Source organism: Columba livia, chromosome 19, assembly GCF_036013475.1.
Source record: "Columba livia isolate bColLiv1 breed racing homer chromosome 19, bColLiv1.pat.W.v2, whole genome shotgun sequence".
Classification (NCBI taxonomy): domain Eukaryota; kingdom Metazoa; phylum Chordata; class Aves; order Columbiformes; family Columbidae; genus Columba; species Columba livia.
The window spans coordinates 177,870-205,001 of NC_088620.1; the positions used below are offsets into that span (position 1 = coordinate 177,870).

A 27,132-nucleotide genomic window follows, 5' to 3' on the forward strand; every position below is an offset into this window, starting at 1 on the left:
TCATTGTTTTAAACCAACTGTTTTGCTCATAAGAAGATACGAAACTACTCTTTTTATTTGATGGTTCTCGTTGGTAGGTTATTTTCTTTTTAAATCATCTGTATTTTTATTCAGATCTGATGATGAAGAGGTTTGGCACTCCTAGCATGGGTGATACAGTGTAAACTCCTCCGGAGCACTGCAAATCTGTCTTTATCTGGATGAGGAGGTGCTACAAGTAACAATGGGGATGGAAAAATACAGCAGCACCACCATCCCAACCCCCTGTTCCTCTTCTCCCTAGGAATCCTTATTTCCTTTAAGAACACAAACAAAGCAGACAATTAATATGAGCTGAGCCGCTGATTTTCGTGATATTGAAATGGGACACAAAATTATTTACACGGGTAACAGAGCAGAAATGGCTTTCAGTCACTACAAAGGATGGGTCAGAATGGGTTTGGTGCAGATATATAAACTTCCAGGTCTGTTTAACAGTTCTTGATACATACAGTAATCTGAAGTCAAGAGGTGAACATCTAGCTTATTGTACAAAGGAAAGTCAAAGAGCTGTTCGTCTAATTGATGTCCAGCCCCTCTCCTTCCCTAAGTATTAAATGTGGTCTGGGAAGCATTTGTCTATTGTAATCTTACGTACTTCCCTAATAAAGTCTCATTTCCTGAACAGATACCCTACATTTTTATGGCTGGTTTGTTTTTTTTTTTTTTTTTAATCCAACTGTAAAAGACAAATACAGAGTTAAAATATGAGAATTTATGTGGCCTATGCCATGTAAAAAATAATGTGTTTCCTCCAGCATTGATTCTCAGTTTCTAAATTCAGCCTATTCAGTAATTCTTAAGTACATCCCTGTTGACCTCTGTAAGTGTTAGTGGTTTTGAACCAGTAATTGGTGCATCTGATCTTTCTGCTAATCATGACATGCAGCTGAGCTTTTTTGGATTTCCCTTTTTGAAAAGAATTGTTATTGTTAGCATATCATGTTGATTCATGGCTGTCCTGAAATCACCCCATTTCCCAAAACTCATATGGTCAAATAAGTTATGTAAGTTTTTATTGCTTTATACTGTGGGCGTGGTATTGAATATTGAGTACTATACAGAACTGAAGACAAAAGTAATTGATTTCCATCCTGAGAGTATCCTGAAAATTAATCACAAAACAGGCTGCACTTGAAAAATGACTCATTTATTTTTTCCCCTTCTTTTTTCTGTAGTTGTGCACTCCCCCAACTGATTGTATTGCTTGTTAGGCAAAACCTGGTTGTAATAACCTCAGTACCCGCTGCCTGTTCATTGCCCTTTCCCATTACCATTGCAGGTTAATTTTGTTGCAGCTATTGATGTATATGAAGATGGTGAAGCTGGTCTATTGTTGTGTTATAACTGTAAGTATTTAGGGGAGATGGAAAATGGTAGTAATACCTCAGTCTGCATGTGTATTTTTTTTCATTGGAGTCTAGATCTGTATCTTAAAATATATATCAGTGGTTTATGGAAATTTTCTCAATATACATTCTTTTTAGTTTAAATGCATATTAGAGAGACTAGAAATTGAAGAATGGTTTTATTGCACAGTATGTTGAATTTAGACATGCAAGCTTGTTAGGTTTTAATTTCAGGTATGTAGGAGTACATCTATATTTATATATGTTACTACCTTAGTAAAAAAAAATCCCATACCATCCCATTCTGTCTGTGCTTTTTTACTGCCTACTTCTTGGCAGTTGCATTAGTTCATTGTCATTCTTTAAATCTCCTTTTATAGAACAGCCTCGGATAGAACGCGCACGTGTTCTTCTCTGCAGTGCACAGGTGCTTTTACTTCCAGTCCTCATGAAAAGCACAGCAGCCTTTATGAGGCAATGCTGGAAGACAAGGCACGGCTTTCTCTGTTGCAGAAAACATGTCCTGTTTGCCTCTCCAGAAGTGAACATCGATGGAGACAAGATAAATACACCCATGGTCCAGCACTGGCTATCAGATTGGTGCCACAGAGCAAGTTTTAAGTGTCTCTAAACTGTATCTTTCTAGGCTCTGTGAGGCCCTTTTGGTTCTGATAGCTTGCCAGATCCTACAGATTCTGGTTCCCTTAGCACTGCTTCAGAACTAAAAAACCATCTGACAGAGGATAGTGAATTCTCACCTGTGTTTCTGCGTGGAATCAGTTCCCCTCTAATAGACCCATTGCTGAGCCGGAGCTAACAAACTGAGCTAATCTTAAAGTTACAATAAAGGCGCTGCATGGGCTTGCAGCAGCTTGAATTCCTGTTTCTGGGACAGCATCACAGGGAAACTTAGGCTTGTTCTTTAGAGAGTATTATAATTCTGAAAGTATAATCATAGAACAAATATGAAAACAAAGGATATGGCAGTGTCCTAAGATTGTATTTAAAAAATGATCTGTAATACATTTCTGGATGTAAACTTTGATTCAGTCTAAGGACATCAATTACAGGGGAAAAAAAATATAATTTTGCCTAAAAATAGAAAGGAGCCAGAAGTAGCACACATTTGAAAGGGTCATAGATGCTGACCCGGAGCCCCCAGCTCATCAAGAAAAAAGGCTATTGCAATTGCATCTCATCTTTAAGCTTTCTTATTGTTTGCTAATATGACTTTTTAAGTTCTGAACTTTAATAGATGTTTGATCAGCACTAGTGCATGTATGTAAAGAAAAATCTGTTGATAGTAGAAGGTTAAGTTCCCCGTTACCTAGACCTATCACATTAAAAAATCAGAATTGCATTGCCCGTAAGAAGCTCTATAAGCCAGCATTTCATGTCTGACTCATAGAATGTTAACTTCAGAGCAAGTGGACTTACAGCAGCTAAGTAGTAGGTTCACAAGTTATATGACTAATGTAATGACTGATGACTGTGATGTCCTGCATGTATAACAGTCTTCAGATGTAAACTGTGCTAGCTCGTGGCTGCTTCAAGGGCAGTTCTTACTGGCAGGGAGGGACAGTTCTGCTGACGCTGCTTTCTGAAGTTTTCTTGCCTATTCCTCTATCCATAGACAAGGTAAGGAACTGATAATGGTTGGAAGAGACTAAGAATGACTGTCAAATATGACAACTTATTAAAATATAGATCTTCTGTTTTGATCTTTCAAATGCCATGTACACAGAGGAAGCACACTTCCCTTATCTGTTCAGATAGGGAGGGACTTCTACATAAATGTTTGATGATGCACATAATGTCCACACTTCTGCAACATCTGCCTGTGAAACTGGTGTTTGTCACTTGCAGTGTAAGGTTAGGGGTGATGCTTTTTTTTTGCAGATGTTTGCCAGTACAGAAAGGTATATCCTTTCAATGGAGGTTCTCCACTGATCCAGCCATCAGCTTATGACTTCCACTTCAGCTGGAATCAAGTTCCTTATGCTGTTGGTAAGAAAATATCTCTTTTTAACCAGACGTCCGTTTCTTTTTCTTTCACCATTTAGGCTTGCACTTGGCTGTTAGTGGAATTACAGTATGTGTACTAGGAATAGACGTGATATTCATGATGCCACTTCAGCTAAGTTTCTGCATATGATAATTTTAAAAAGTGGAGCCTTGGTGCCAGGTTCTTTGTTTGCTGAATTTCTTTTCCTTTCTCTTTTTCCTGTTTTTCCTTTTCCATTCAGTCTGTGTTCTACCAGGCATGGAGAGTGAGGTTTTCTTCAGGCTTGATGTAGCTCAATGTCCATCAGTATGTTAGACAGCCCTTTTCATAGGAAAGGGGAGATGCCACAGGAGGTCAGATACTCAAGAATAGTTTTCATGGAGCATCCAAGAAACATTTATATTAACCATTCTTCCTTGCCAAATAATTTTTGTTTCGTTGCAGTCTGTGCTTTCCCGTATATCCTTGCTTTCACTACCGATTCCATTGAGATCCGATTAGTGGTGAATGGGAACTTAGTCCACACAGCAGTTGTGCCTGAGCTTCAACTTTTAGCATCGAGGGTAAGACATAGGAAAATTATGCTTGGCTATTTTTGTGATACGCTGGGATCTAATGCACATTAAAAGTTGCTGCAGCCAAAAACCAAACAAACCAAAACTGAAACATGTGCTATTTGATCTCTGGTAACTGTTTGTCTGTGTGCTTTGAATTGATATCAAGTACAAAGAAAATGAGAATTTATCTCACTGTCCTTTATTGCTCACAGTAATGCAGATCTGAGATATCTGACTGCTTATGGGGCACATACTATCCTCAGCCTCACAGATGTTCCCTCCACTTGACAGTGGGATAACCTTTCTATGAACAAGCCTAGGTGACTTAGCATCAACACATTTGAGCTCGTATTCAGAAGACAGTTAAGAAAGTATTGCAGTACTAATGATAAGTTATTTGTCATTTCAGTCAGATATTTATTTTAAAGCTACTGCTGCAGTAAATACATCATCTGACAGCAGCTCTAAGGAACTGGGTTCACGGAGTTCTCCTCAGACACCAACAGCTTATGAAATGCCAGAATGTCCTCTTTCATCTCTAGAAGGTAACGTGGTTTCCAGGCAGCTGGAATAACAATTTCTGATCATTCCAACAGCTCTCACATGTCAGTGCAGCGGATCATTAGTAAGATTAAATTGATCAGGTAAAAAACTTTGAGTTCCTACCTGAAAGTCTGAAAGACAGATTTTCTGTTTATCTGCAGATATGAAGCACCTGGTTCTTGAGCATTTGCCCCATGGGATCTTTTCTGAATGCATAGTAGTGCTGTTTTGAGGAAGCTGTTTCTGTAGGAGGGCAGCAACTAAGCTTCAGTAGATGGATGAATCTTTGGCAATATGGCCAAGACGAATAACGCAAAAAGAGGTAGAAAATTGTGGGAAGACTTGAGATTTCACATACACCAGTCCTTTCACTTAAGAAAAGCTAAACTACCACTGAGGGTTAAAGCTCTTTTGTGAACCAAAAGTAAGAAGAAGTTCTACTCTCGAAAGAGTTTGCACTGTCAATTTAGTGTAACATGATTTGCAAACAATCACTCTATAGGGGAACAATAATGGAGAAACACAGGATAATGCAGTGTGTGTATATATATATCTTCCTCACTTAAATCTGCTGCTGCACTGTTGGCAGAAGGGGAAAGGAGAATCACAGTTTCAGTTTTTAAAAGGCAGTGCTATCTGATGTTAAGTTGTTGTTGGGCTTTTTCCTAAGAATTAGGAAAACACATGGTATTTCGTGTCACCTAAGAAGAGGAGCCATAATTTAAACCACTTGAGATCCAGGCTCAAATATACTTGCAGCATATTAAAATACTGCACAGAGTGCAGAGTCATGGTGTAACAGTCAAATACCAACCTCAGGACATGTAAATTTACTTCTTGGTTCCACTGCTGATCCATCACATTGCCCAAAGTCGGTCTTCTTTTTCCCTCTAAGTCAGTTTGCAGCTCTGCACAATATGGTTGTATTTCTTCATCCTCCTAGCCTATTTATATTGAAAGTTCTCTGGGGCTAGGAAGGTCTTTGTTGTTTGGGTTTAAAAGCACCCGGCACAATGAGTATAACTTTTCTGTATAACTTTTCATTTGGAAGTATTTAGAACTTATTCTATTGTGAAAGTGTGGCATTCTTTTCTCCTTCTGTGTTTCAGGTGAAGTTCCATGCAAAAACCTATACAAAATTCCTCTCAGTAATCTGGTTGGGCGAAGCATTGAACGACCTCTGAAGTCACCTTTGGCTCCCAAGGTCATCACTCCTACAGCATCCAGCGGCATTGCGTCTCTTCCAGTTACTCACTCACTGTCCTTGTCGCGTATGGAAATTAAAGAAATTGCAAGCAGAACACGTAAAGAATTGCTGGGTAAACTCTCCTCACTCTTCAACGTACATATTAATGGCCAAGTATATTTAATTTCTAATCTTTGGACCATCACAGTCACATTTGTAACATGCAACCAGTGTTGATAAATAAGTAGTATAAACAAACAAATGAAACTGTGAGGAAACCTTATTTGCAAACAGTCTAGCCAGCATCTGATCACATATAAGATGACTATATTCTAAGCCAAGTCCGAACTAGTTAATAGTGGAAACCAGCAACATATGCCTTAAAGTTTTCATGAACGCTTTATTTTCTGTTAAGAGTATTAAGTCTCTTCTTCCTTTATTGAGGCCTCTTGGATGAGCCTATGACCAAGACAGAAACTGCACAGAAGCAAAAAAAGGTTCCTCGAAGACAGTCAGACCCCAAGCAGGGAGCAGTAAGATCAACTAGTAGTGACAGGTAAATATACTGGCCTTAGAAAATCATCTAAGTTAGAATGTAAATGTTTTTAGAATTGACGATTTGGCAACCTATTCATGCTTACCTCACTTGGCATGGGCCTGACTGAGAGCTTTGTATACCAGGGTGAATTTCATGCTAACGTGCTTGTTAGAGTATCTGAATACTATAAATACCAAAACAATTATGCTTTTTGCTAAAGGTATGTTAATGAGCGGAGCAAGACTAAATGTGAGGGGTTTTTGTGAGGACATGCTGCAGCTGAGCCTGTCATTAGGGTTTGTACTACTAGATCTGCACTGTGCAGGCTCACTTGTTGTTTTCTTCTCTTGTTTTGCTATTTCCAGAATAAATTTTGCTAAGAAGCACCATAGCATTTTTCTGCTTGGCTCTGCGTACCTGACCCCACTGCCATTCTTTTGTTTTCACAACCTATGTTTGTACAGAGTAGTGGCAGAATTCAGCCAAGACACAGTAGACTGAGATTAACGAAACAAATAAAAAGATCTGCTGCAATGTAAACCTCTATTTGATTTATTTCACTATTTGGAAATCATTTGGACGTGGAGCTTCATGAACATTTGCCTTTTAATGATTTTCAGCAGAGTAAATCGGAGAGGAAGTTTTAATGGTCTGTCTTTAGGATAACTTGATGGAATCTAGAAATAGCCATTGATCCTGCTTGCCCTAATCTGTGTATTTTTTTAGCAACTTTTGTCTTCCTCTTTGCAGGATAATCTCGAGCTCTTTTGAAAGCTATTCTGAAGGATCTCATCTTTCTGCTAGTTCAGACCCTGATACTTTAGCAAACAGGGAGGAAAGCTCACCATCTAGCTGTCCCTTGCAGCTGATTTCCTTACATGATGAAGACATCATTGACTTGAAGTGAAGACAGTCTTAAAACCTTTCTTCCTTACTTCACATTTTCTTACAACTCTGTGAGCTCTATGGGAATGTCACAAACACTGCTTCTAGTGGCAAAATGTGGCTGGAAGTATTGGTGATTAATCTTCATAGAACCCTTGTTGTTCTGGCTAGCTTAGCCTGATTTGGTGATGCTTATATCATTGACGTAAGTATGTTTTCTCAGTTAAGGAACCGTTACTTTTTGTGGCATTCTAATAGTAGGTAATTAATGAGAGATTTAGGCTGAAACTGAAGTAAATAAAAAGCATTACTTGTTCTGAGTTTCTTATCATTTCAAGTACCTGAATGACATTCAGCTAAGTTAATCATTGTTATTACCACATGAGTTGTGTTACAACAGTGTATGTCATGTGGGAAGAGGAATTTTACAACATAAATCTTTCCTTTTTGTTTTAAAAACTAAACCAAACAAAAGGCTTGCGGGCAAGGTCTTGCCAAACAGTGCAGTCTGTTCTTAAAATGATGCAGCGATGGTATGTTTACTGCAAAATCAAGAAGGTTCTGTAAAGAATATGTAAGAGATGAAGATGCTGCTTTCTTTGCTTTGGTCTGTCCACGCACATTTTCTAGAGAAGCTTGAAAGCTGCTTGAGCAGAGAGACTTCGTAGAGAAAACACAACTTTAAGAGTATTCCTTAAGGATGAGAAGTGAAAAGTCAAAAAAAAAAAAGCAAACTACTGTATTTCTCTATCAGCTGGAAAACTGTGTATTGTAGCGCACCTACGGGTTTTCCCATTATAGGCAGAAAAGCTAACAGCTAATTTTCTAACTACACAACGGTTCCTGTGCGGGCATCAGCATTAGCTGTTGGCTGTTCTTGCACCAACAATCTAAGTCATTATTCCATATAATCATACTTTTCTAACTGGCTCCAGACTGAAATTTCACTGCTTAGAATCCAGTTTTCTATGATGAAACAGTCATCTTAGATATTTTTTTTTGTTGTTATGTTAAAAGACAGGGTTTCATGTTTAAAGTTTGATTATTTTTTTAGCCATTTCCTCTATGCAAAAAATGAATTTTAAACAGTTTTGTTTGGTTTGGGTTGCTTCCAGTTTTAAGGGATGCTTCAGGCTTCGAAGATTTTAGCCTTATTAGCAAGTGTTTCTTGTTCTATACGTAGAAATACTTCTGTATCCTTTATTTTATTTTGTGATGCCATTCACGTGTCGCGGTCTCATTTGCTGTCCGGCTCTGACCATCTGGACGCGTGTGCCTTTCGCTCCAGCCTGGCTGAATGTGTAACTCTTTGCAAAGTACTTTTTTGCCCAGTTTATTGTAGATAGTGGCTTAATTGTTCCACCGAAGAAAACATGCAAGGTGTTAACTGAAAGCATCATTTCTTAGTCTGGAGTGGCTGATTAAGGAAAGCAGCAATATTTTCATCAGTAATTAATCTAGGAGCAGACGCAGTATTAACCAGTGGCTACTATTATTTTAGTATTTTGGCACCCATCGATGTGTGGCATGAACCTTAATAAGCATTGAAAAGGAAGTGCCAGCTCCAAGTCTTTGCAAGAGCTTGCCACTCTTTTTGAGGATGTTCTTTCCAGGCACTGTGTTAATTTACCCTGTCCTATTTAATCTGAACAGCCAAGTTTTAAAAAATCAATCTGAAATTATCACCTGATGGTTCTTCTCCTGGAGGCTGTAAACACTTCTGTGCTCTTAACGAATCCACTTTAGGGAGCACTGCATGCACTTAGATGTTTTTAGAAAGCAAAACCACCACCTTTTTCCATAAGTGGGTTTCTCGATGTAGTATTTAATTTCTGTTATGTGGGAGTTTTCGAAGACTCTACCAGTGTGTTGCAAAACTGGGGCTTTAGTTAAAATACAGTTTTAACTGGACGCTTTGCTTCGCATTGTTAGGATATCAGATTTTTAAATGTATTGCAGATGTTCACGTGTGCTGTTCTAGCATGATTTAACATGACTAAACCATAGTTCTGTAGCAGCTAAAGCAATACGTCGAGATCTTAAAACTTGTTTTGAAGAACCTGAGCACACGTATTTAGGTTTCCTGAAAGACAAGCCTTAGACATGGAACAGTAGTGAGGTCAAAAAGACTGACAGAAAGATTGACTTCTGGCTATGATGGTACTCAGGATGCATACAGACGTGCCATCTGCATCATAACGAAGACGTGATTATAGAAAGAGGGGCCTTAAAGCAGGAGTTATTTTCTTTAACCAGAGCCACTGCAGTGGCTGTGAAGTAAGGGGGGGTGGGCAGGGAACCTGTGAAGGTCTGTCTGTAATCACAGCACTGGTGACATCCAGCAAATACTAACAGCAAAAGCACTAAGGAATACAGATGAAATTCGGTTGCTTAAGCTGACAAAACCAGATGAAACCATTGTCATGGTACTTATCTGGAACAAGAAGTTGATTTAGTTTGCAGGGGGAAGCCTTACAACTGCCTCCCCACCACCTCCTACCTGGATTTCTGTGCTACAGCTTGACTGCCCGGGTCAGGTGCAAGCTGCTCCTCAGGTCACAATGGGAAAGACCAGACGTAAGACTCTTACTGACACAGGACAGGAAGGAGAATAACCTGTCTTCATTCCCAATGTATGCAGCAGGTGCCTTAAAAAGGCTGCCATTTTTTGGTTTTGCTTCTGTGTGTCTTGCAGGGATGTTGGGATTTGAGATATATAATCCTTTGGGGATTGAGTTGGTTTTATATATATATATATATATATGTATATATATATACATATATATATATATATGTAGGTATATGTATACATTTTTAATTTCTATCACAAGTTTTAAGAGATTAAAAAACCTAAGCATATCTAGGAATCTAAAGCAATGGGATCTTGGGAGGCGGGGTTGGGAATCCCATCTGCAAGTGTCAGGGTAGTTCAGAATCATTTTTGTTGCCTTCAGTATATGAAAGTGAGTACCATATCATAGTCATTATTACCAATTTCATGTCATGGTTCATATGCACAGTGCTTGCGAATTCTGTTAAAGCAGCATTTTCGCAGTTGGGCTTAGCCGGACTTTGTGGAGGAAAAAATTATACCCTGAAAACCTAATATGAACGGGGAAGCTGAGAAGCCGGTACACAGCAAACATCTGCACTTGCACGCAGGTTAGGAAGTGGTTTTTTTACTCTCACTGGTTGTGCACAGCAGCCTCACCAACCTGTTTCCTGCCTGGCTGCTTCACTTGGTTGCTGAGCTGCAGCTGACTCCTGTTTGCTACTGGAAATCATGGTATTAGCACATGATTTGAAAAGACAATTCGAGAGATTATTTTATGCATATTTATTTGTAGCTCTATTAGGTATTTATCTGGTTGATGTTATGTCTCTAAAGGTTTAGGCCAATGGAATGTCAGTTTTTACTAAGACTTTGAATGTTAGCAGACTGCTTTGTAATTTAATAATTGCATATTAAGACTGTTGCTACATTTGTGATCAAAAACTATGTACCACTTGTCTTAAATGCCCATGTATAACCATTGTTTTTTATGTCATGTGATAGTGTGTATGGTTTGTGTTTTAGATATGACAGCCAAATAGAAACAGTCCTGTCACAGCTGAAATTGTTTTAAGTGCCATTTATCACCTTTGTGAAGGAATAACAGAGTCTTTATTCCTTCCTATGTAATAAACCATAAATTTGATCTCACTTCTTTCTTTCAAATGTGCATAACTAATGGCTTTTTCCAATTTGGTTCAACAGAGAAGAAATTAAAAAGCCCGAAGGCAGCGCCCTGGTTGCAGACAGCTCTGCGTCGCTGTTTCCAGTGGAGTTCTCCAGGAAGTTTGTTTCAGACACGTTACGCGTCTCAGTGCTACACCGGGCCTGGGACAGCGGCCGTTGTGTCTAAGCATTACCCGTGTTTGACCAGAACTATAACCTAGCCCTGCTTTGTGTTCCTGGCATCTTCTAGGCTTTCGGAGACCTGCTCCGGCTGGAGACCTTTACCCCTTAAATTAACACTACGAAAGATAGCTTTTCTCCTTTTCTGGCTAAAAGGAAGTTGTTACTGTCTCTAGGGCCTTGTAATTCCTTTTGAAAAAGCAGTCCTCGTTCCTGAATTCTAAAATACATTATCCTAAGAGCTAAAGGCCTTCTTGTGATTTAAATGCATTCCTAACCCACTTGACAGCAACAGGATAAATAACACCAACTTAACCCTACCGCCCATGAAAGTCAAGCATTCATCTCCCTCTGGGACCAAGATTTAGGCATCCCAAAAACAGAAGTGACACAAAGATTAAGTACTGCAGTTAAAATTAACGTTAGCCAGGCTACATCACTCATTTCTTCGCTGTAACATGTGACATAAGGGAATGGAAAAGTGGAGCAAGGAAATGTTGTGTTTTTATTTATATTAATTTACTTTTTCAAAAAAAATTTCATGGTCACTCCCTTTAACATTCTTGGTCATTAGTCAGTTTGCACTAGGTGAAAAGAACACAGGAATCAAAGAAAATTAATATGTCCAAGACCTGCACAAGGGAGATTTACTATACAGGGAGTATGCTGAACTACATGCAGATCCCCACTGATATTTTTTTTTAAAACCAGAACTCGGATTTTTACAAAATTCATTAAAACAATTTGATAGCAGATTTAGTAACACAGTTACTAAACTTTAGCAATGCAGTTACTTTCAACCATAGCACCATATTTCATGATACGAAGGTTTTGTATCAGTATAAAAAGCCTTAGGCTTAAATTCTCCCGAAGTACGCCTCAATTTGTTCCAGGGTCTGTCCTTTCGTTTCAGGAACATAAAAAGCTGTAAAAATTACGTTGAGGCAGCAGAAGGCAGAGAAGAGCCAGAATGTGCCACAGGACGTTAAGAAGCCCTGAGAAAGGGGAAACAACAAAAAAAGCCACATTATTACAGCTCACTACTGTACAACTACAGTTCTATATTGCCAGAGAGGACTATAGCTCAGGAAAATCTTTAACAAATTTCCTTATGAAAAGAAACTTCAAATTGTAATGTATGATGCTTACTATGAGATCATGAAATTCTTTGGTTACCAAGAAGGCCATACCCCAGTTTGTTAACACACAAGCACCACTTGATATGCCTCTAGCTTTAAGTGGGAAGATTTCGGATATCAACAGCCAGGGAACAGGACCCCAGCCAAGGGCAAAACCTGCAATTACAAACAGGAGAGAACAAATGCAAGTACAAGCTAAAGGCAGAGTGAATGACGCCCACGTTAGTCATGTAAGGGGGTGCAGTTCGCACGCTGGGTTCTTGGATTACTCCAGTAAAACAGTACGTCAAGCAGAAGGAAAGAGAGTGAGTTATTTTAGGGCAGCACGATAACCACTGGTGCATTTTACATCAAATTACAAGAATACTCTTAACAAGCAGAACTTCTTGCCACAAAGTACCTGAAGGGGTAAGCTTAAAAACTGACCTTGTTTCTCACTGCTGCTGCCTTGCACCATCACAGAATTCAGCGTGGCGGCTCAGACACTAACAAAGACTGTTTTTTCCATTAATGACTGCAAAGCAGTTTAACCTGAGCACTTACTACTTACTGTTAGCACAAGGAAGTATAAGTTCATTTTCCAGGGAAGTGGCTTAACTAAGCTGCTAGCTTTATCACCAGGATTGTGAACACTCAGTCCACCTTTGTGTTATACACTGAGGTGTCTGTCAAAGACAATTCATTTCCATTAATTGATAATGTGACAGAATGGAACAAATTCGTCAGAAAGTCTGAGTTTCATATAATGGCTACTTCAAAGCCCGTTCCACTTACCAGCAACAAAGAGCCCTAGGCTCACTACTGCAAGCCAGGATATGCTGCTTTCTGTTCCTGGTGATGCTGAATTTAGTGTGAACCATACATCAGAGTTTGATGAGTTGTTTCCATTTGGAAGGGCCATTTTAAAGTAAAGTCCAAACAATGCAGTACTGAGAGCCATGATTAGCCCTGAAAAGTAAGCAATAATGAAACTGTCACTGGCTGCCACTTGGTCAGCCAAATATAAGATGTGCTGGCCCTCACAGAAGTGCTTCGTGGAAGATACTGCTCTTGGAAATAAACACTGGCCTTGACAGGAGTGACAGATGCTAGACAAGCATTCTAAACACTAGGCAAACAATAGAGTCTTCACAGCAGACAATTACTATTGAGTGTGCAGCACAACCACCGTATCAAACACAGTTTGTTTTCTTCAGCACATTTACTCCTACAGTTAGAATCTTTAACTCTGGTCTTATATAACTAAACGCCACAATCTGCCATTAAATCAGCAGCAGCCACAGAGAAACTACTTTGAAATAGCCACTTATTGACAACTTGGGTATGAGAATGTATCATGACATTGGATCTTATTAAACTGAAAAAGTATCACAGTGGTAAGAACTGTCTCAGTGACACAGCTGTTTCAAAAGAAAAACTGGCCTGGTAAGAAGACAAAAAGATAGCCACATGTAGTTTCAAGGGGTTCCACCTGCAATATATATACATAACATGATAGTTCCCTCTTGTGAATGTAAGTCTATAGTTATACCCACTTAAAAATGTATAAATTGCAATACTTAATTTCCTGAACAGTTAAGATATTTATGGGTACTACATAATTATTTTTTACTGGACAAAATTTAGTAACATGTTTTACCAGATATGTAAAGCAGCACTTTTCGTCCAGTTTTATCTATGATAAGTGCAGCCACAGCAGTGAAACACACTTGTATGGAACTCACAACAACAGAAGCCATTCTGCTGTCCTGAAATAAAGTAAGAGGCAGGGAGATTTTGCTCTTTTGGGCTGACAAGAGGATCACTTATCAAGCATTACAAATACATTTGCTTCTTGAATCTGAATGAAGATAAACTATGGCACAGAAATTAAGAGTGGGGTGAAACAACAGAAGGAAAAAAAAAAGAAGACATCACCAATTAACACAACATACTAGTTGCTTAATAAACTCTAAAGTAAGCCACAACTGCTGCCCAGAGTTCCACTTGCTCTGAAACATTGCATTTGCAAGCCTAAAAAAATAAAATTACACAGGAAGATTACTCTAATAGGAATTTCTATCAATATCAAAGTTTCAGACCAGCCAACTGCAACATACTTCCCCTCCCCCCCAAAAAAAGGCATGCCAGCGTGGCACGGGCAAAAGGGCACCTGGAGTGCAAACCAAAAACCCCACGAAAACACAAACCCTGTTCTTTATGACCCAGGCAGGATCATTTATCAAGTCAGTTTCTTATATGGTTTAGACTTCTTATACCACTAAGCTGAAACTATGAGACATTTGTCAGTTTAGAAACACACCCCAATTACCTTGAAGTTTGCCTCTTCAAAGATAGTTTCTGCATAGAACATAACGGCATTAATGCCTGTTATTTGCTGGAAGAACATTAGAGCAACACCAATAAGAAGTGGCCTGTAGATTGAGGGGTTCTTAAATTCAGAAAGATTCAGTCCCTGTTAAAATGATTAAGCAATGATTTGGTCAGAAATTTCATCTCTCAGATCAAAGAACAAAAAGAAAAACAGAACATTTCAGTTTGTTCAAACTCAGTAAGTCTCCCTCTCCCACCTTGGCAAAACCTAAGTGTCTTAGCAGTAAAAATGTTCATATTTGAAGTATCTGAAAACTCCAGAAAAGCTTTTTCCCCTTTTCTTAGGTTCTAGAGACAGAGAATAACAGTACTTTATCTACAAAGTTAACGTGAATGAATCCATGGTTTGCAGAAACTGAACTTCAATTATTAGACCTGTCTATTTAAACACACATCTCACAAGAGGCTAAATGATGCTTTTAGAGACACAACAGAAAATGCATTCATACATACAGAAAATAAGCCTCAGAGGTGTTGAGCAATCCTACAAAATTGCTAAATAAAAAACTAGACAGCTGTCATACAATTAACAAGCCCAACTGCCACTTCCGCACACCGACGGCAGCCAGTGGTGACAGCAGCTGCAGCTGAAATGCAGAGGAAAAAGGTTCCAAGAATCTCACTTGCTTCTTGAGTATTGTTTGTATAAGGGAACAGGTTTGGGCCACTGGCTGTAAAAAGGCCATTAACCAAGCTTTGGTAAAACCTTTTTAACTACATTATATGGTTTCAGATATTATCTCCATACAAAATGTTTTCTAAGAGTAAATCAGATTCTCATCACCTCCTCCTGAACGCTGGCTTCAACCTGCTGACATTCCCATTCATGGTCTGCGTGCGGTCCCCGCAGGAAGCACAAAGCAGCTACGGCTTCTGCGCGTTTGTTCCGATTCAGCAGAAATCTCGGTGTTTCAGGCATGAAGGACATGAACAATAGCATTATGCAGGATGGGAAAGAACACAACACTGCCAGCCAGCGCCATTTTAGTGTTATTCCTAGGTGACAAAAGGGAAAGAAAGAAAGAGCACTACGAACATCTATTAGTTGTACAAAAAAATTAACATTTACTTCCAATTCTTCAGCATAGTTCTTTCATTACATGTACTAATTCTTTTTTATAACCTAGAGCCCTAACCCAAATACCTGCAACGTAGGCTCCCAGTATTCCCGTCACCACCATCAACTGAACACAAGAGCCAAGCATACCACGGACTTTAGGATGAGATACTTCAGATATATACACCTAAAACACAAGAGGAAAACATCTAATAATGCTATCCAATTTTGGATCAAGGACTTGAGAAGTAATTCATTTCTGTAAAAACACAGATGTATTTCCCAGTAACTCCCCTCCTTTAAAAAGGCCTCAATAAGATGAAGTGAGTAGAAAAGTACCATCCCAGAAATGTATATTGGTGGTATGAAAAACCCTGGAGAAAAGGGAGGACCTAAGCCAGAAGAAAGTTGATGTAGTATCAGTATCCCAGAGGTGAATAAACTTGTATCAGTAAGAGCCTCTTTGGTTCAACAAGAAATATTCAACAAGAAATGCATCATCTCAAAGAAGTCTAGAGCTTAGAGCACTCTTTGCATAAACACACGGCCCAAACCACATATCACTGTTTGCAATGAGAGTTTTGATTTTTTAATTTGACATAAAGAGTGCAAAATTATTTCAAAATTATTTCATTCTCCACGAAGTTCAAAACTGACAAAAAAAAAAATCAGTTTCTTCTAAATTCACTAAGTGCCTTGGCTACGGTTATTCAGTTACTTCACCCAAGCCACCTACAGTACTGCTATGGAAAAATACACCAAAAAGCCACACACAAACAAACAAAGAATTGCACATGCACACAAACCCAGAAAAACTTCTTACTTACTGGAACAACAAGTGAAGTAACTCCACTGGCCAAGCCTGTCAGCATTCGTCCAAAATAAAGCATCCAAACATTATGAGCAGATATAATAACTATATATCCAAGAACATATGGTACTGAGCACAGCATGAGACTCAGCTTTCTCCCAATTTTATCCACAAGATAGCCTCCTAGTACTCCTCCGACAGCAGCTCCTAACGTTACTACTGACTTCAAAAAACAAGTTAAAAAATTATTATACATACATATAAACAAACATAAAAATAAATAACAGCAATTTCTTAAATTTTTTAAAAATAGCAGCTTCTAAAAAAAAGTGCAAGAGCATGTAGGTGTTTGGGTAATAAAGATAAGCATTCACTGCTTAATGAAAACAGCCAAGCAGCAATACTCACCACAACTGAACGGCAAGTAATTTCCATATTACACACAAAGCTCTTTCAATGAACAAGAAAAAAAAAGCAGCAGTAACTGTTTCTTAATCTGTCTACAAAACTGCCCATTCATAAACAGGCCTTTCAAACTGCTTTAAAGCCCTGAAGAATTCGTTGTCACATCTAACCTGAAGTCCAGCCTGTATCCCAGAAGCAAATATTCCTCATGCCGATGAATTGCACTAATTTATTAAAAAGTTTGTTTTCTGTGGTCCCTTAGCAGGTTCGTTTGAGAAACACAGGAATGGTTAGAAGAAATTTTAGCACCAAAAATAGGTTTAAACAATAGGAGCATTTGTTAGTATGTGCTGAGAGCTATCAGAGCACAACAGCACTGTTACTCAGGAAAAATTTGAGCCAATCCCTGCATTTAGAAAAAAAAAAAAAACAAACAACTGGATTTCATTTTTAAGATCTGCATTTGCCCTCACTCTCGGGAGGAACAGGACCCCATCGTACGAGCATCTTCTTGACCTGTGCTTTCAAGTGAAAGCACGTAACGGTAACGCACACACCGAGACGTACCCCGAACCACGAGGCTCGATCGCCGTCCAGTCTCAGGTCAGGGTCGCCGATCTTGCCCAGCTCCGCAATCACGGGGGAGCTGCAGCCCAGCGCGAACCCGAAGCTCAGCGGTCCCAGGAGGGCGGCAAACGCGGCCAGGTACAGCTTCGTGTCCCGCACTCTGCGGCAGGAGAGGCCGACACGGATCGCACCGCGCCCGCCTTCCGCCCCCGGCCCCTCACCGGGGCCGTCAGAGCTCGGGCGGGCGGCAGAGGGCTCGATCCAGCGCTCGCCCCGGCCGCCCCCGCTACCGGTCGTGTTCCGGGGCGCCCTGAGCCCGCTGGCGCGGCGGCTCCCGCGCTCACCTGGCGCCGGAGTCCGAGGCGGAGTGGCCCAGCAGGGACCGAGACTCCTCCGCAGCCATGGCGCCCCCGCGGCAGCCGGCACCGGCCGCCTCTGCAAGGCGCCCGCCTGGACGGAAACGGCTGCGCGGCAGCGCGCAGCGATGACGTTGAGGGTGCGCCGGAAGCTGCCTGAGCCGGAGAGCAGCGAGTGCCGGGGAGCCCTTCCCGCCCGTGCCCGCCGGTCTGCCCGGCGCAGGGCCCGCGGCGCGGGCTCGCCCCGCCCCTTCCGCGGCGGGTGTGGCCGAGGCGCCCAGGCCCGTCAGAGCGCGGCCTCCTGCCGCGGTGCCCGGAGCCGCGGTGCCCGGAGCCGCGTGGGAACCCGTCCTGCTGTGGGAGCGATGGCCGCGGGGCAGCCCCAGCCCGCGCCGGGCTCCGCGGGGCCGCGCCAGCCGCCTGCCCGGGGACGCCCCGCGCCCGGCCGCTACCTGAGGTGAGCGCCGCGGCCCACGGGACTCGGGCGAGCGGCGCCGGCAGCTGTCGGCAGCAGCGGCGCTGAAATCGGCGGTCCTCGCCGCGCTCTGTGCGTGCGGAGGTACATGGGAGGGGGCGGAGGGCGCGGATCGGGCAGCCGAATCACCCGGGAAAGAGCCTCACGCACGGAGCTCCGAGCCCCGGCAGCCCCGGCTGCCCTCGGCGTCAGCGTTAGCTTCGCGTATTGAATACAGCAAACACCTATTTTTTTATTCATAGGGAGCCTGTTAGAAAGAGTTTGTTTTAAAGAAAAGGCATGCCTGCTGGCGCAGCAGACCGGTGCTGTTTGGAGTTACTAACAGCGCTGACGAGCGCTGTCAGGAGTAGAAGCTACTCTGTGAACTTGTGACTTGGTAGGAGCAGCTGTTTCTGTGCCTCTGGCACCCAGCACCTTCTTGTGTTTTCATCAACAATTGCATGCCATTTGCAGCCTTTCGTAGTGTAGACTGTACTTTTCTGTACTACTTTGCCGTGTTAAGAGGTGTACTCTAAGATCTTATTCTATGAAGATAAAATGCCTGTATAGAAATAAACACGTTATTGACTCCCACTCAGATTCCCCAATTCTTTGGGCTTGGGAGATTCTATGAATTAAATTCAGCCAGTTTTCTAACTATCTGACTTAGATCTTCCAGAGAAAATAACTATGGCATTTTAACTGTTTACCTCATGTTTATCTTTTTAATCACTTGTCCAAGCTTATTGTTGGAACTTGAGATGCCACAGGCTAGTATAAATGCATACAGATCGTGTAGTTTACGAGGTAGTATGTCAAACCTTCAATTTCATAGTTAATTCTTTTCATTGGAAATAAACTGAGAAAGAAGGGGGAAAAAAAAAAAACAACAGGATTTTTTTTAAAAAAAAAAGAAAGGGTTTGGGTCAAAACAGTGCAGAGGTCTCAAAACTGACACTAGGCCAGGACAATGTACAGCCTTTCCACAAGGAAGATAGAAAGATATGTAACATATCCTTCAAAACAGGTTTTCAGACATCTCTCTGTATCTTTTTTAAAAAGCTACAGTTACCTGCTTTGTGTTTAAAATGGTTCAGGACCAAGGTATGAGTAAGTTCTGTCAGTAACTAGCTTACCACTGCTTATATACTTTGGTTTCTTCCCTTTATCAGTATAATCCATGAGTAAACTCTAAAACAGTGTTTGTTTGCTATAATAGGTTTAAAACTTAAACTAACCCTTCCCTTATTGGATTCAGAATTTGAAAGTGATAGCCTAGGACAAGACAAGTGTTTACATCCATAATGAGTGATAACTTTCACTTACTCCATACAATTCACTTCTAGGTCTGATGTGGGACAAATGATAGTTCAAAGTGCCTGCAAATGCTTAGTCCTAACCTAACGAATACTTTAAAATGTGCTTGACCACTTCAGTCAATGTGTTAGCATGCCATTTGGAATACTGATGTACCAGTAATAAAGATGTGATGCTTACCTTGTTTTCTGAACAGAACTAATACAGTATTTTGATGTATCACAGGTAAATTTTTCCATAACCTTATGGAGAAAAAGGACTTTGAAGCATGGCTTGATAACATTTCTATTACATTTCTTTCTCTGACGGACTTGCAGAAAAATGAAACTCTGGATCACCTGATTAGCTTGAGTGGAGCAGTCCAGCTCAGGCACCTCTCCAACAATCTAGAGATTCTCCTCAAGAGGGACTTCCTCAAACTTCTTCCATTGGAACTTAGTTTTTATCTGTTAAAATGGCTTGATCCTCAGACCTTACTCACATGTTGCCTCGTCTCTAAGCAGTGGAATAAGGTTATAAGTGCCTGTACAGAGGTGTGGCAGACCGCATGTAAGAATTTGGGTTGGCAAATAGATGACTCTGTTCAGGATCCCCTGCATTGGAAGAAGGTTTATCTAAAGGCCATTTTAAGGATGAAGCAACTGAAGGACCATGAAGCCTTTGAGACATCCTCTTTAATTGGACACAGTGCCAGAGTATATGCACTTTACTATAAAGATGGACTTCTGTGTACAGGTAGGAAGGACAGACAATCTGGAGTCTTACAATTCTTTGTTTTCTCCTCCCACCCCCCTATATGATTTACGACAATTTGCTTTTCCTTTACCAGACAGCTTATTTTCATAGTGCTAATGCTGTTTAAGATGATTCAAAATTACTTTATTTTTCCATTTCTGAAACATCTGGCACACCAATAAACTCATTAGTCACTTTAACAGGAAAAGAAGGAGACCAATTTCATTGTTGGTTAAAAAAGCAGTAACAGCAGTAACAGATTAGTGAGCCCATTTGAGAAGTACAGATATGTCAGTTATCATCTTAGAGGATAACTTCCAGTTCCAGGGACCTTATTTGGGCTGTGTGATCACTTGCAGTCCCAAGGTGTGGCAGGAAAAGTCTGTCTTCTTCCTTGGAATAAGACAATTTCTCCGATACATTCTGTAAGTACTTTCAGGCCACACCTGAAGTACCATGTCCAGTTCTGGGCTTCTCAGTACAGGAGAGGCATGGACACACTGGAGAGAGCTGGGGCTTTCTAATCCTAAAGAAGAGAGGGCTCACGGAAGGATCTTATCAGTGTATGTAAATATCCGAAGTGAGGGGGCAAAGAAGATGGAGCCAGGCTCTTTTCAGTGGTGCCCAGTGACAGGACAAGAGGCAGTGAACACAAACTGAAACACAGGAGATTCCCTCTAAAACTTTTACTGTGAGATTGATTGAGCACAGGTTGCCCAGGGAGATTGTACAGCATCCATCCTTGGACGTATTCAAAAGCCGTCTGGTCATGGTCCTGGGCAACCGGCTGTAGGTGGCCCTGCTTGACCAGAGGGGTTCGAAGAGTTGATCTCCAGGTGTTCCTTTCCAACCATAATCACTCCGTGATTCCATGAACATACTATATTTTAAGCAAACATGGAAGATTAATGTAAGATTGGAAATATTATTTACTGTTTGCTTCCAATTATCCTGTTGGATTTTTTTTTATATTCTAGGATCAGATGACTTGTCTGCAAAACTGTGGGATGTAAGCACAGGTCAGTGCATATATGGTATCCAGACACACACTTGTGCCGCAGTGAAGTTTGATGAACAAAAGCTTGTAACAGGATCTTTTGATAACACGGTGGCCTGTTGGGAATGGAGCTCTGGGGCAAAGACACAGCATTTTAGAGGACATACTGGTGCTGGTATGTTGAACTGTTCAGTTTTTAATTTTGCCTGTCAAGTAACAGACACCATCATCAAACAACTTATAATTTAAGTCACCTTTTGGGGTAGAGCAGCAGCAGCCAGAACAGATCTAGATCTGTCTGCCCTTGAATAATGCCAAAGATTAGCCATGTAGTGTTCTGCAGCTGCATGGGAGTAATACTAAATGCCGTGATTATTCAGTACTTTTGAGTCTACCAAAAATACTCAAACCCTAGGCAGCACAGAGCACATGGCAATAGCAGCTCTGTATATCTCCAGAATGAAGATGTGCTTACAGCAAAGAGCGCAAGAGGACCTGGGAATCTGTATTTGCATTTTGCTCATAATTAAGATCTCTCTCCTCTACTACAAAATATCCTCAGTTCAGCTGTAAGTCTGTTCCCCTGTGTGCGAATAATGAGATGTATCAAATGTACTGATCCTGCTGTACTTTATTTACTAGAACTCTTAAAACAGAAACTAGCTTAAGTTATGCTTTGCCATAATCTAACCATAACGGAACCACTGATGTACCTGCTCTTACTTTGGACAAAAATCAGTAATTTCGCAATGTAGACACAAGAATCCAGAGCAACAATTCGTGTGTACAGTTTAAGAATAACAGTTAAAGCTGTAGTAGCATATGAATTTAGAGGCTATATGACCTAGCTAGTGTCTCGCTTACAGAAAAATGTGCGCACAGAGATGGGTATTCCTTATTTAGTACCCTCCTTGCTTGTAGTTTTTAGTGTGGATTACAATGATGAACTTGACATTCTGGTCAGTGGCTCTGCGGACTTCACTGTGAAAGTATGGGCCTTATCAACAGGAACGTGCCTGAATACCCTTACTGGACACACAGAATGGGTCACTAAGGTGGGAATATTCATTTTTATTTAATCTTGCAAAACACTTACTTGCAAAAGTTTGTAATATGTGTTCTAAATTTCTGTTTCCGAATCCTAATTCTGCAGGTAGGCGTAGAATCTGAAGAACATAAAGAAATACTGCAAAGTAACATTTCAGCAGAAAAAATACTTAAAGAAGCTGTAGTTAAACCTTTCAGACCATTGAAGATATTTCTATTCCAAAGCAGCTGGAATAATATTATGAATCCATGTTTGTTCAAAGACTAAATAAAAACAATTGTTCTTAAAGAAAGCTATTTTTAAAATCATGTAGAAAAACTAATGATCTTGAATACTAAAATCTGAGCATGAAAAGTGTTCTGAAGACAAGAAACAGTACTTTTCTTCTGAGTGCTTCAGAACTCGGAAGGTGGGGGGATGATTCTAGAGGTGAAGTACATATGTTCACTTATTAATACAGTAAGTAAGTTGTCACTAGTAGGAATAAGAAAAGTGTAAACTGTAGTTTCCATTCAGTTGCTAAAAATATTTCTATTGCCTTTATACAAAAGTACAGTACGCAGTTTGTCGATGAAGTGAAAAATGCAAATGAAAGTTTGGTTATTTAACAGCATCAACATAAATTATTACATCCTTCAATTACAGGTAGTTTTGCAGAAGTGCAAAGTCAAATCTCTTATGCATAGTCCTGGGGATTATATTCTTCTAAGTGCAGATAAGTATGAAATCAAGGTATGTACCATATATCATGTTGGTACCCAGGGAAATAAAATGCTTGAGTGCTTTGCTGAAGTTTACAAATAATATACTTTCTTCTAATATACTTTCCTTTCTCCTGTATTCTCTGCTTGTAAAGTTGCGTACAAGACATGTAGCTCTTTGGAAACTAACTTTTCAATGCTTTCCTTCATGTTTAGATTTAAAGGATAGCTGTACATAAATGGTAATGCAAAGAACAAAACAGTGTTTCCTGTGCATGCCTGTTAGGTGCTAACTTGACAGCGAAGCACTTAACTGCAAGTGCTGTTCCTGCTGGGGACCTGAGGGTTGGAGAGTGCAGTAGTTCGTGGCTATGGAAGCGCCTCATAACTGAAACATTGGTACATTCCTGCCCAATTAGATGGATGATATTTCTACCCCATTCTTTAAAGCACCCATTTTTACCGGGATTTTTTAGGCTAGAAATAACACATAGTGTAACAATACTGTAAGACAAGTCACTTACAGAACTGATGTGCCTACCTAAAGGAGAGAAATATTTCCGAATAAACTTGCACACATTTACTCAATGCTTAAAGAGAGACTGTGTAACGGTTTATAACAGTGTATAATGCGAGTGTTTTATGGTCTTAAATTGTGTTTTAATTGTAGATTTGGCCTATTGGAAGGGAAATAAACTGCAAGTGCTTAAAAACACTGTCGGTTTCTGAAGATCGCAGCATCTCCTTACAGCCCAGATTGCACTTTGATGGTAAATACATAGTGTGCAGTTCAGCACTAGGATTATACCAGTGGGACTTTGCCAGCTATGATATTCTCAGGTAAATATTTCAGTTTAAGACTTAGTCTTCTTTAAGTAAATAAGTAGAACAAATTAGTCTTAATAACTTAATTTACAGATAGGCCAAAAGAATCTTGATAAAAGTAAACATCTTACTTGACACATGTTGCCAGGTTTAATTCTAATTTTTGTCTGCCAATACAAGTCAATTGATTGCTGTTTTGGTTTCTGGCCACAGGCTAGTCCTCTTCTGTATTTTCATTCCATAAGCTGAAGAGATTCAGTATAGACTTAAATCAGACTGCAGTGCTCTAGTTGTGAACATGAAGCTGTAGTGACTAGAAGTTAATGTTGCCATGGAGGCTGCTCTGCAGGGCGCCAGGCAGCCATTTCTGGGTGTCCTTTGAGGGGACAAGACATTAAAGAGACTCTTTTTCCTCGTGTCACTACTGATCTGTCATCCTTGGTAAGGCTGTGGAATGACGGTGAAATCTACTAGACTGCAGTAAGGGATCAAACCAGACGGCATTCTGTTTCCATGAAAAGAACGAGGCTGTATCTGTTAGAAATGGTGGCATCAAAGATTTTAACTTATTAAAGAAAAAAATGCCATTTAGAACTGTTAGCAGACACCAAATATTTGTAGAGTATCTACCATAGGAATATCTAGTCCAAAAGAAGTGCTTCTTATCAATAACTGAGTAATGTCACATCTTAATTAACCTCCCATCTTTCAAAAGCTAAAGATGTTCTCTTTCTACTGAGAACAGATTTTTCATCTCCATATGTTTCTGCCCCTCAGTTTGCTGCTTTCTGTACTGCTGTGATCAAATGCTCAGTTCTGGAAAAACTAACTCTTCAATTTCTGTTTAAAGTTTTATTTATCAAGGCAAAAATATCCTAGAGGTGTAGGGGAACTAGCAAATACTTTTATTTCTCCCCAAGATGAAAATGCTTAAATTATGCCAGTAAACCAGCATTCTGTTAAGGACCAATCTTGAATTATTTATCTTCTTATCACAAAGCACCATTTCTGCGTATTACTTCCAGCTTTTAGAAGAGTGGTCAAAAGAATAATAAGAGGTAAAACCTCTTAAAGATATTGAGTCATTAAATCCCTATGGAAATTCACTGTAAAAAGCAAGTACATTTGCTCTTTTGTGTGTATCTAAAAACAGGGACTTTTTCCCCTTGTGCTGCGGTCTTTCAAACCTTAACCTTTACTTATGTTCAGAAGGGTCTGTCCTGAATGCACAAAGCCAGAACTGAAAGGACAGGCCTGGCTGCAGCTATGTGTTCAGTTGCTTAATTTGAAACATTTGCGTCCAGTTCTTTCTAAAACTTTTCAGAATGAGTTTAGATGCTTGTTTTCTATAGATACATAAGGATTTGTTTTAGTAATGCAGGTTGATGACTACATCACGACAGAGTTTCTAACAACGTTGCCTTGTCTTCTAGGGTTATCAAACCTCCTGATTTCTCAAATGTGTCCTTGCTGGGCTTTGGAGAAATATTTGCTCTACTGTTCGATAACAGATACCTGTACATAATGGACTTGAGGACAGAAAAACTGATAAGCCGCTGGCCTCTACCAGAATACAGAAAGTCAAAGAGAGGTTCAAGCTTTTTGGCTGGTGAAATGTCTTGGTTAAATGGACTAAATGGCCAAAATGATATGGGCTTGGTTTTTGCCACCAGTATGCCAGACCACAGTATCCATTTGGTGTTATGGAAAGAACACGGCTGAAAAGCTCACATATGCAGAATCTTCAGGAACATATGGACTATCAGCAGTGTGTCCATAAAATGAGACTTTGCATGAACCAAAGTTGCACACCTAATGGTATCATCATGCAATGCACAATCATTTACTTTTATCTGGGCATTGGGGAATGGGTTGTTCTGGACATAATGCAATACAGCATGCTAACAGTATTCACCGCAAAATATTGTCTGTACTCATGTTTAAGCATACCTATTTGGGCTCTTAAGCATAGCTTGTAATGTTTAAACCATTCAAATCCACCATCAAGTCTGAAATGAAGTAGCATTTTACCTGACTCTGACCTATTTTTTGTTGTTGAAACAAAAGGTGAAGCTACTATTTAAGAACCACAGGCTTTTGTACATCTAACAGCAAATACTGGTTACAGCGTGTGGCTGCTTAACTCAAATGAGAATATAGCAAACCCTTTCTCTCTCCAGTATCATTCTCTTCAGAATGTTTTTTCCTTATGATAGCTTTAAATACTTAGCCTTTGAAACAGAAGAATCAAATTAGTCCTTTAACTAGGATCAGTTGCTAACAATAATAATTTAAGTTCAGAACATGTCAATATGATCTCTCCTCAGTGAGAATGAGCCAACTTTTCATCTATCTGCTAGAGCTTGCCATCACAATTAACCGTGGAGAACCTCTGACAGCGTTCATCACGTCTGCTGATGGTAACTCAGAATGGCTTGATCCATATTTCCTGTATTTTGTGTGAGAATGTAACTTAGTTCACAGGTAGGTAGAAATATAATGACTGGGAAAGATGATGTTCAGTCTCAACAGCAGGAGCCACTCTCTTACATTAAAGGATGTCTAGCAGCTATTCGCTCTTTTCCAGAAGTTGCAGTTAATATTGTCATGCACCTAAAGCGGTTGCTACATCTAGATTTGGGAAGCAGAGGCAAATAACAGTGAGAATGCTGCATCTCGGGGCGGGGACGATATCAAAAGTCTGGAGAAAAGCATAGGAGTAGAAAAATGTCTTTTGCTTTGGTTATCATAGAAGACCTGATGTACATGAGTTAACTATTGAGTAGCAAATACCTAGCCCCACACTTTTGTGGTATTTGACATGTACTTAAAAGCTGTATCTCTGACATCACATGCTTTAGAAACACTTTAGGTTGGTTTCCCCTCCTCCCTTACAATAAAATCTCCCCTTAATGTCTTTTTTTTGTTTTTAACAACTTGAAAACATGAGTTCTCGTGAAGCCTGGCTCCTGTCCTTGAGCAGTTAAAACTGGCTAGCATTACCATTGTTACTATGACTTTCTTTTCTTCCCATTATCCAAGGGGACCTAATTCCGTACTTAGAACGAATGAAGGCTGAGGCTCCCAAATGTACGCAAGATGATTTACTGAGTCTTAAGTACTCAGTTTTCTACCTTTATTCACACAAATATGCTTTGAAAATGTGTGTGTAGTCAAGAATTCTACAAACTGGAATCCAAATTCACAGCTCTCGATTCAAACCACGCTGACTGGGGCACCAGTGATGTGAGCATGTGTTAGAGCATGTGTTGTCTCAGTCAAAAGTGAAGAAAACTTACATGAAACAGAAAGCTTTCAATAACTTGTCTTGAAACTCAGTTCTCATC

At 40.2% G+C, this 27,132-nt stretch overlaps 3 protein-coding genes across 28 annotated transcripts in view; 2 read left to right on the forward strand and 1 right to left on the reverse strand.

Annotated features, from left to right (window-relative positions):
* GARNL3 (GTPase activating Rap/RanGAP domain like 3) overlaps nucleotides 1–11,247 on the forward strand; it is a 50,956-nt gene extending 39,709 nt beyond the window's left edge. For 7 of the 13 annotated variants that reach the window (XM_065035301.1, XM_065035297.1, XM_065035298.1 and 4 more), the window contains 7 exons: nucleotides 1,322–1,388; nucleotides 3,288–3,395; nucleotides 3,838–3,956; nucleotides 4,360–4,495; nucleotides 5,603–5,812; nucleotides 6,124–6,235; nucleotides 6,968–10,805. In XM_065035301.1, the coding sequence (XP_064891373.1) occupies nucleotides 1,322–1,388; nucleotides 3,288–3,395; nucleotides 3,838–3,956; nucleotides 4,360–4,495; nucleotides 5,603–5,812; nucleotides 6,124–6,235; nucleotides 6,968–7,124 (909 nt within the window). In that variant the 3' untranslated portion in view covers nucleotides 7,125–10,805. The other 6 variants (XM_065035302.1, XM_021280182.2, XM_065035296.1 and 3 more) reach the window with 4 other exon arrangements.
* The window catches only part of SLC2A8 (solute carrier family 2 member 8), a 28,078-nt gene extending 10,190 nt beyond the window's left edge, over nucleotides 1–17,888 (reverse strand). For 2 of the 8 annotated variants that reach the window (XR_010467123.1, XM_065035322.1), the window contains exons 1-8: nucleotides 17,697–17,847; nucleotides 17,353–17,512; nucleotides 16,397–16,603; nucleotides 15,657–15,756; nucleotides 15,297–15,508; nucleotides 14,451–14,594; nucleotides 13,779–13,887; nucleotides 12,914–13,087 (exon numbers count right to left, since the gene is read on the reverse strand). Coding sequence is in view for 6 of the 8 variants with exons in the window: in XM_065035322.1 (XP_064891394.1) it covers nucleotides 12,914–13,087; nucleotides 13,779–13,887; nucleotides 14,451–14,594; nucleotides 15,297–15,508; nucleotides 15,657–15,756; nucleotides 16,397–16,603; nucleotides 17,353–17,512; nucleotides 17,697–17,755 (1,165 nt within the window). In the remaining 2 variants the exon portion in view is untranslated. Of the gene's footprint in view, nucleotides 1–11,486; nucleotides 12,805–12,913; nucleotides 13,088–13,778; nucleotides 13,888–14,450; nucleotides 14,595–15,296; nucleotides 15,509–15,656; nucleotides 15,757–16,396; nucleotides 16,604–17,352; nucleotides 17,513–17,696 lie in introns of those variants that run through there. The other 6 variants (XR_010467124.1, XM_065035319.1, XM_065035324.1 and 3 more) reach the window with 6 other exon arrangements.
* A 45-nt stretch (nucleotides 17,889–17,933) lies between these two features.
* FBXW2 (F-box and WD repeat domain containing 2) lies at nucleotides 17,934–26,702 on the forward strand. 7 transcript variants are annotated; one of them, XM_065035327.1, is made up of 7 exons: nucleotides 17,934–18,165; nucleotides 19,705–20,214; nucleotides 21,192–21,386; nucleotides 22,133–22,266; nucleotides 22,905–22,991; nucleotides 23,631–23,800; nucleotides 25,219–26,702. In XM_065035327.1, exons 2-7 carry the CDS (start codon nucleotides 19,725–19,727, stop codon nucleotides 25,505–25,507), a joined length of 1,365 nt encoding a protein of 454 aa, XP_064891399.1. In that variant the 5' UTR covers nucleotides 17,934–18,165; nucleotides 19,705–19,724; the 3' UTR covers nucleotides 25,508–26,702. The 7 variants fall into 7 exon arrangements, with proteins under 7 accessions (XP_064891399.1, XP_064891402.1, XP_064891403.1 ...); XM_065035330.1 differs by having other exon boundaries at nucleotides 21,192–21,233; XM_065035331.1 differs by having other exon boundaries at nucleotides 17,962–18,165; nucleotides 19,797–20,214.
* Nucleotides 26,703–27,132: the final 430 nt, after the last annotated feature.

What these genes read in the sequence shown, in the direction of transcription:
- FBXW2 (XM_065035327.1), top strand. Translation starts at nt 19,725, where the DNA reads ATGGAGAAAAAGGACTTTGAAGCATGGCTTGATAACATTTCTATTACA. An exon ending in ACACAGAATGGGTCACTAAG is followed by an intron (nt 22,267 to 22,904) that starts GTGGGAATATTC and finishes CTTCAATTACAG; the next exon opens with GTAGTTTTGCAGAAGTGCAA. An exon ending in CAGATAAGTATGAAATCAAG is followed by an intron (nt 22,992 to 23,630) that starts GTATGTACCATA and finishes TTTTAATTGTAG; the next exon opens with ATTTGGCCTATTGGAAGGGA.